Source organism: Perna viridis, chromosome 14 (assembly GCF_037379345.1).
Source record: "Perna viridis isolate PV_CMFRI_1.1 ecotype Kerala chromosome 14, ASM3737934v1, whole genome shotgun sequence".
Lineage (NCBI taxonomy): Eukaryota > Metazoa > Mollusca > Bivalvia > Mytilida > Mytilidae > Perna > Perna viridis.
The window spans coordinates 2,022,298-2,032,049 of NC_142458.1; the positions used below are offsets into that span (position 1 = coordinate 2,022,298).

General features: G+C 35.5%; 1 protein-coding gene across 1 annotated transcript; it reads left to right on the plus strand.

Annotated features, from left to right (window-relative positions):
- The first annotated feature begins 300 nt into the window (after positions 1-300).
- Positions 301-5,403, plus strand: LOC148597708 (retinoid isomerohydrolase-like). The gene is made up of 2 exons (XM_088561894.1): positions 301-535; positions 4,009-5,403. Exons 1-2 carry the CDS (start codon positions 365-367, stop codon positions 5,386-5,388), a joined length of 1,551 nt encoding a protein of 516 aa, XP_088418020.1. The 5' UTR covers positions 301-364; the 3' UTR covers positions 5,389-5,403.
- Positions 5,404-9,752: the final 4,349 nt, after the last annotated feature.

Sequence of the window (9,752 nt, forward strand, 5' to 3'; positions counted from 1 at the left end):
TCACTCGTGCCAAGAACCTTCTGCGTGGTCTCGTTAAATCTAGGCGCTCGTGATCATGTTTTGGTTATTCACTCTTTCCAATAACTATCATATTGATGTTTGTACAAAGACTTGGAGAATTAAATTTAAAAGGAATAGGGAACTGGATCTGCATCATATAGGTTAACCTTAGCCTCGATTATTTACAAACTGATGTTTACATTTTATATCAGAGCAGAGCATTACATGCGTTTATGTCAAACATTTATCTACGAAATTAAACTTGACCATTGACTTTGATAAATGTGTTATGTAACTGGCCAGGGAATTTCTCTATAAATGTGGGTCAAATTTTTTTGGATTTCCTAGTCCAAGTTAGTGAAAGATGTTGGGCAAATGGACAATAAGTCTCTGTCTCTTGGTTAATTTACTTCCCTCAACTGACTCAGTGGTTGAGGACAATTTCAGTTTATTATTTCATAACAGTAAAGATACCTTCTTGGATAGGCCTATAAAATTTGAAAATCCCCTTCCTCATTGGATACGTGGTTCATTGGTAAGTACAAGAATACTTTGGTTTGTCAGACTTTGTAAATCAACGGTAACAATTTTCTTGACAAAAGATCCAGTTCTGTTTGTAACACCGAGATTATTCTTCTTCCAGATGAGATGGTGCTGAATTTAAGCACTTGAATTAAACGTAAAATTATTTTCTTTCAGCGTTGAGGATCGACTCATAACAAACAATAACATTTCTCCTAGAAGAATGAACATAGAACCTTCAATATAAGTAGACTGTTACTGTGACGCTTGTGTTCTCGTGTTTATCCTCGATCGTCTTTTTAATTTTCTGTTGAACACATCGTTTTAATTGATTTACTTTATGTTGTCAGTTTTTAATCCTGAACAAAACTCAAGATTCTCTCATTTATCGTACTTTGTTACTTATTTCATAAGATGCAGTCGTAAAGTTCAATATTCCTCTTCTTTTTTCTGCTAAGTTACAAATTGAATTTCGTTATTGGTCAGGAAAAATACCCCCGTCGATCATTCCTCCTCACTTTTTTCATATTCGCCCGAAAAAAAGACAAAATAGGTTCAGCATTTAGATATGATATCTCTTAATTTTAAATTACATTTCACTCTCAAATGTGACTACCCTTTCCTATATATGTTGTATCAATCTAAACAGTCCTAGAAATCGTCACAAAAATTGAATTTATTTTCTCTTCCTGATTACTGCTATATCTCCAGTTTCCTTTAAGTAAAAATGAATATTGACACTAACATGAGAATAAAAATACAAAGCTACGAGTTTCTATGTAATTATGGTGATTTCGTTTACTTGTTTTTTTTTAAATGTATTTTATTCATTGAAATTTCACATTGATTTGCCGGTAATATATTCCCCTGAGGGTACAGTAACCTTACACTAGATAGGTGCATGATTGCATGTATTAGTGAAGTGTGTCTGGTGACATGAAGTTGACAGTTGCTAAACTTTTGAAGGATTCCAATTTTGAATAGGCACCGACACGCATAGAGCAAGACGGTAAATTTTAAACTTTCACCTAAAGTGACGACATTTACGTACGCAATGGCGAAACCGTTTTTGGAATTCCCATAGGGACCAATTGTGCACCACTTATTGCGGACCTCTTTCTGTACTGTTACAAATCACAATTTATGGCTAGAATAAATAAAGACAACATTTGGTAGAAAAAATCAATAACACCTTTAGATATTTGAAAGATATTTTGGCTCAAACAACGATGACTTCAATATTTATACTTTAGCTTTATAAACAGAATATCCTGTAGAACTATCCATGAATAAAGCAAATATTGATACTGAAGATAAAGTATGGCCGTTTCTTGATCTTAGTATTCATATCGATAATGGTATACTTAATACTAAAATTTACGACAAAAGGGATAATTTTTCATTCCCTATGGTGAACTATATCCATTTTTAGCTGATGACGTACCCTTGTCACCGTCATATGGTGTTTACATATCACAATTCGTTCGATTTGCCCGATTTTGTAACAATTTTCAGATTATAACGAAAGGAATCTTTATGAAACCGAGAAACTACTACATCAAGTTTCCGATACCACATGCTGTTGAAAATCTTACAAAATTTTCAACCGACACAAAGAATTCACTCTCAAATACAGATGTACTTGTAAAGGATTAATACGTTCGGGTATCTTTCATCTTTGTTTTACGATATTATACACAAAGTACGGAAAGCTATATGAAATGTTGTAAAAATAGTCTTTATAAAAGCTCAAAATCAAGTTCGGTGAACCATGCTTTCTTTTTTGGGGAGTCAAAATTTTATAGCATTTTTACGAGTAAGGTCAAGTAGCTTTGATTTTTAGTTGAGGAGAAATAGTTAGCGTACATTTAAGGATCACATATTAAAATAGGCCCTCCTCGTACGTAGTCTCTTATTCATAGTACATGTCATCGAGATGTTTTAAGACGAATCATTTTTATATACTATTTTTGGCATTTACGTTAAATTTGATTACGATGAATTTAATCAACACAAATATCATGAGAAATTTGCTCATTTCATGAATGAATACTTTACATGTGGGATAAGTATAAAAAGAAACAAAAAGGCGAACGACAATGATGGTCTTGATTGTCATTACTCAAAATTCAAATACCCTTGCCACCTGTATTTTTTTGGGGGAGGGGGAATTGAATGAGTAGTTAAGGGAACCAAGATTCAAGCAGAAATCCAAGAATGTAATTAAGGAACTCAACTAAAAACTGGAAGCATGGATCAGGTGCACCGGTAGGGTAAGTGTCGTGTTCTTTTCTAAAAACACCCACCGAGTTACTCATAAAAAAATGTAATATAAAAAGTCCAGGGTAGGCGAAAGAAGAAAGAAAGCATGACACGTTGACCAAAGCAGTTTCGTGATGCAGATGGATACACCGTAACGATCCACGAGTTCATGATGACGACCATAAGACTTCTGTAGTGATGACTTCAATCTCGTAGCAACATAACCCTGTTCCAGAAGCCTATTTGTAAGAAATCTAGCGCGATGGTTACGGTAAGCTCTGGCATAATGTATGAGTTGTGATATGAAAACTCCATACGCAGGTATTGAAGGGATGTTGCCAGAGATGAAAGAGTAATTAAGTGAACCAAGGTTATAGCGGTAATCAAAAGAATGAAATCCAGGGACAAAGACTCGACATGGAAAACAGACATACACAACAAAGAACATAAAGTAACTAAAACCATACATACAAAGTAACAAAAACAAATGAGCAACTCAGATTCCACTAAAAACTGGAAGCATGGACAAGGTGCACTGGTAGGGTGAGCGTCCTCTGCTTTTCTAGAAACACCCGCCGAGTTGCTCATACAAAGTCAAGTCCGGGGTAGACAAACGAGGAAAGGAAAACTATGAACCGTTGAATAAATCAGTTTTCATGGTGCAGATGGATACACCATAACGATCCACGAGTTCATGATGACGACCACAAAACTTATGTAGTGATGACTTCAAAATAACCCTGTTCCAGAAGCCTATTTGTTAGAGTTCTAAAGGAAAGGAAAGTTGACAATACAGAATGAAAAGTCATCGCGTTTGTCGTATAGTTTGGTCAATAATTTTCTTTTACCATCGATTTCTAAGTAAAGGTCAAGATATGAGGCTGTTTTCACAGTGTCTGTAGTATTCTTTATCTCAAGGACAATATTCTTATATATATATATATATATATATAATTTAGTAATTTATTGCTCGTTTCAACGCCGTAGTCCGACAGTTGGTGTAATTAAGACGAGATTTTTTGCATCTCAAGAATGTTATTTTCACGCACACACACATTGCTGTTGAGCTCACCTGCTCGCTATGACAAAGCAAGCACTAATAAAAATGGGTAGTCTTGGATGTGCCGTACATTGGTAGGTTTTATAGCCCCAATTTAAATTATGATTAGAAATCCTGAGTTGTGAAAAGAAAAACTCATGATAATATATTTCTCTTGCTTATAGGTAAGAACAGGACCAGGGCTTTTTGGAAACGGACCAAGAAATTTCACACACTCTTTCGACGGATTTTCAAAAATCCATACTTGGAAATTTTTCGGAAATGGGTCTGCTTCATTTTCCACAAACTTTGTGCAGTCATTTGTTTATAATAATTCTATGAGAATGAACAATATAGACAACTACATCACATTTCAAAAACCTATACCGACGTTTAGTCCTGTGGAAGAAGAGATGTCTCTTTTGAAGGGCATGGATAATATGAATATTAATGTCTATAGATTCTTTAATGCTGGTCGGAATCAGTTTGAATATGTGACATTATCAGATGCTTGGAAATTATACCAAATAGATCCACTAACTGTCGGTACAATTGCCCCTATTGATGCAGAAAAGCCAACATCAGCTGATGGGTTTATCAGTCTAATGTCTACTGCTCACCCTGTTGCAGAGTACAAAACAGGTCATCATTTTACTTTTCTGACCAGTGTCAGTGTAGTTCCAGGAATACCCAGTCATTTAACATTAATCCGCGTTAAATCCGCTTATGAGAGAGAAGTGGTAGCAAAATGGAACGTTGATAGAGCGCCATATATGCATGCATTCTCAGTGACCAAGAACTACGTTATTTTGTTTGCAGCGCCGTATTATGTTAGTCCTCTGAAAATGCTGAAAAACTGTGATGCGTTCTCTGGTCTTGAATGGTATCCTGACGAAAAAGCCAATTTCTATGTTGTTGAAATAAAAACTGGCAAAGTGACAAAGTTCGCCACTGATGTCAGAAACCCAACTCATCACGCAAACGCTTATGAAGTCGGAAACAAAATTGTTATGGATATTTTTACCTCCTCAGATCCATATTTTGCCATTGCTTTCGAAATTGGCATTGCTAGAGACGTCAAGAAGAGGAATAATGCAGAATTTAACAATGAAATAAGTAGATACATAATTGACATGCGAGCAATGACACTTGTGAATACGAAATTTCCTACTAATCCAAAATATCCATTCACGAACTTTTTTGATATTCCAGCAATCAATGAAAAGTATAGGCATTCGAAGTATTGTTTTGTCTATGGTGTAAGTTTCAAGAAAGATTTCAAAAACTTTGCCAACACAGCTCTTGTTAAAAAAGACGTCTGTGGAAACAATGATAAAGTTTGGTATACAGAAGGACATTATCCATTAGAAATGTGGTTTGTGCCAACACCTAATTCAACGCGTGAAGACGATGGTATACTCCTTAGTCCGGTTTTACACGGAGAAAAGAAAGAGTCTTATCTACTTATGCTCAATGCTACAACCATGTTAGAAATGAACAAAGCATATCTGAATACACGATTGCCGTTTACGATACATGGGCAGTATTTTAAAGACGTAGTTTAACTTCAAGGAAATAACTTGTAGACCCTTGAGTTTGTTGATTTGTTATTAGTTTGTCACTATGTTCTACTGTACATAAATGTTTATTCTGGTAACTACATTATTTATGCAACGGTACATTGGGAGGATGAAGTATAAGTTTAGGCACGTAAAGATGTTCGTATAATGAACGGTATTGTGGCACTTTTTATTTGTGCAAAAGTACATATTCCAAAATAAAACACTAAGACTTCAGACTTATATTGCACATATTAGAGCCTGTAGGTGATAGATTTGGCTTCCTTTTTCGATAGTTTTGGTTTTGAGTACTTCTTTTATATTGATAGTTTTGGATTTAGTTTTATGTATTATACTTAATGCTGCTGACTTGGTTACTCCTTGAAACACGTGTACATAATATTAATATTTAAATTATTTCATATTCCTATACTTCACCAATTGCATCCAAATTTTCAATAAAAGGCTATTGCAGAACCTCGAGATTGGGGACTTCAAGGCTTAACCACCTGACTGTTCTTGCAAAAACTCTCCATTCAAATATGGTCCTTCTGGTCACGTCGTTACGGGAGATTTAACCATTATCGAGAACGAATCTCTTTGTAATATCCTTTCTAAAGGTCCCAAGTACCGTGAACCACACTCCATAAATTGGAATTATCACTTTAAAGTTGTTATGGATGCCGTCGAGGACTATGCAAGAAAATGGATAAAACGAGAACAAGAACACATTGATTCTCTGTCAGAGTGGTTAAAGGCCGTGAGGTCTTTAATTTTGAAACGAATGAAAGTTTTAAGTAGGTCAATGAGTGCCAACGCTACATCAGTTTTCAAAGACCCCGATGTAGCAAAAACATTGTCTACTATACATGACAAATATGTTATCGTACGAGAAAATAAAGCCTAAAACAAAATTGTTTTTGTCTGCAAAACGTTTTACATCCAATGTTTATTATCAGAGGTAGACGTAGAAAATAATAGCAGTGATAAGACCTATACTGCTACCACACTCTCCAAAGAAGAGATTGTGGAAAACCATAAATCTGTGCTATCTTCTTTCGGTCTATCTACCAAGGACGATGATTGTGATTTACCGTCTATGTACTGGATTCCTTAACTCCACAAGAATCCATACAAACAACGTTTCATAGTTGGATCTGCAAAATGTACCATCAAACCTCTTTCAAAACTTTTTAACTTCTATACTTACGACTGTCAAAGAGGGTCTACAGTCCTACCACAACGCTTGTTACTCCCGTAGTGGTATTAATTCAATGTGGATCCTGAAAAATTCGAAAGATCTTTCGGAGACAATCAGTTCAAGATTATTATCTGAATATAATAGCATTAAAACCTATGATTTTTTCAACACTGCATACTCCTATTCCCCATACTTAGTTAAAATCCCGACTTTATACATTTAAACATTATACATCGTTGTTTTTTTCAAAAAAGATGGTACACCTAGATACAAATATATAGTTCTTGGTAGAGATTCCTCATACTTTGTAAGAAATAATTCCAAATCATCTTCCAAATATACAGAGGAAGATGTTTACAAAATGCTTTAATCGACAACATATTTGTCCAGTGTGGTGGACGTGTTTTTCAACAAACGGTCGGCATTCCAATGGGAACAAATTGTGCTCCTTTACTTGCTGACCTATTCCTTTACTCTCATGAGGCTGATTTTATAGCTGATCTGATCCAAAATAAAGAACATCGTTTGGCTAGATCCTTTAATCTCAGTTTCTGCAATATAGATGACGTATTATCTTTAAACAATCCTAATTTCGGGAATTTGATACATCGCATCTACCCCCAAAGAATTTGAGATAAATAATTTTATAGGCACTGTGAAGTCAGCCTCATATCTTGACCTACACTTAGAAATCGATGGTAAAGGAACTATTGACCAAACTTTACGACAAACGTGATGGCTTTTCATTCAGATTTGTCAACTTTCCTTTCATCTGTGGCAACATCCCTTCAGCACCTGCTGTTTATATCACAACTCATATGTTATACCAGAGCTTGCCGAAACTACGCAGACTTTTTGTATCGCACTAGAACTCTAACAATTAAGCTTCTACAACAGGGTTGTGTTGCTACAAGATTGAAGTCATCACTACAGAAGTTTTATGGTCGTCATCACGACCTCGTGGATCGTTATGGTGTATCCATCTGCACCATGATAACTGATTTATTCAACGGTTCATAGTTTTCCTTTCCTCGTTTGTCTTCCCCGGACTTGACTTTTCATGAGGAACTCAGCGGGTGTTTCTAGAGAAGCAGAGGACGCTTACCCTACCGGTGCACCTGGTCCATGCTCCCAGTTTTCAGTGGAGTCCGAGTTGTTCATTTTCTTTTGTTATTTGTATGTATGATTTTAGTTACTTTATGTTCTTTGTTGTGTATGTCTGTTTTCCGTGTCTGGTCTTTGTCCCAGGATTTCATTCTTTTGATTACCGCTATAACTTGGTTCCCTTGATTACTCTTTTATATATTTTTTGTGTGACGTCTTGTTTCCCCTTATCTTCAGTTTTATGTGTAATCTCCATTTTTTTGGTTCGCTACATTACATATGTAGATCGTCTCCGTTTTAAGCTATGTTTTTTTATCAATTTAGATCGAAGATCAGAATTGACATAGCCTTGAAATTTGTAAACCTGATAGAATCTGCAATTATCTTACATTATTGCAGTAAAATAGTCCATTTGGCATACCCCATTTAGGTTCAAATACAGTCCTTTTCATAGGTATTTCTAATTTATCAAATTTAATTTAATTCTACGCCAAGAAACAAACCCAATAAATATCTTTTACTGCGAACTAAATATGCTGATTAATTAGGCATGTACACACAAGTGATTGTATATTTGTATTAACAACGATCTAATCAAAAATAGTTGACCTCTAACCTCCTATCAGTACATGTTTAGTCGCTCACTGTTTATATTTAAGTTGTCTATTTTTTTTGACGCATAATTAACTATTTAATGTCTAGCTACAAATGAAAAAAACCATGCGAGACTATAGATATTCATCGTTCATGAAGCGGTTATAAGATATTTAATCCAGGCCCTAGCTGATCCAAATATATACAAAACAGGGGGCAGTGCATCCGATAAAGAAACTTATATATATAGGGGTTCCAAGCTATCATTTACCACACAATGTTTTGGCCAAACGTAGTACAAAAGGGTTGCATAACCCCCGAAACATCCCAATGTATCACTCACTGTGTTGTGTATTTTTAGTACGGATACCGCCTCGTGACACCGGAAACCAGGAGAAGGATGACAAATAAAAATGGAACTTTGCTTAGACGTTAGCATAGGAATTTTGACAATGCATTTCTCTTGAATGGGGTTAGTCTATTGTCTGGTGATATTGTTATTTGTACAAATCATAAAATTGGGCTATTTTGGCCATGTGTGAAGATAATAGAGCTGCGGGTCGGTGCTCCAGGGCCTTAAAAGTGCATGGCTAGTATTGTCTGCACCAGATATAAGTGTTGAAAGAGTAACCAAGGAAACCAAGATTCTAGGGACAAAGACCAGACCTGGAAAACAGACAAACACAAAACAATCAAGGATCATGGACCAGGTGGACCGGTGGGGTAAGCGTCCTCTGCTTTCTAGAGACACCCGCCGAGTTGCTCATAAAAAGTCAAGTCCAGGGAAGACGAAAGAGAAAAGGAAAACTAGGACACGTTGAACAAATCAGCTTCGTGAGGCAGATGGATACACCGTAACGATCTACTAGTTCATGATGACGACAATAATACTTCTGTAGTGATGATTTCAATCTTGAAGCAACATGACCCTGTTACAGACGCCTAATTGTAAGAAGTCTAGTCCGATACAAAAAGTCTGCGTAGTTACGTCAAAGATATTCTAAGACTTTGGCGTTAATGTTAATGTACGTGTGTCGGAGTTTTGTGTTCATTCATCTAGGTATTCCATGCAAGCCGACATCGAACCTGAATATTACGCAAACTGGCGCATTGCTACGATGCATCAATACAGACTATTTACAACAATAAGCTTATGTCTAGATACGTTTGAATTCAGTCTCCGTTTTTTTTTTCCCTTTTATCCCCATTTATTTGCAATTTGACGATTATTTGTGGAGTAAAAAAATATACGATCGATATAAATCGATTTAGTACATGAGTACTTTGACTTGATGTTGACGTATTTGAATCATCTAATTGCTGACGCTTCGGTATTTTTATGCAATAATTTAAATAGAAACATATATTTTCAATTTGCAAATATTTTGTATGGTAGGAAAAATATCTTCAAATTATTTCAAGAGAAATTTTAACAGTATCACAATTTATTATAAAATATATCTTTCAAAAA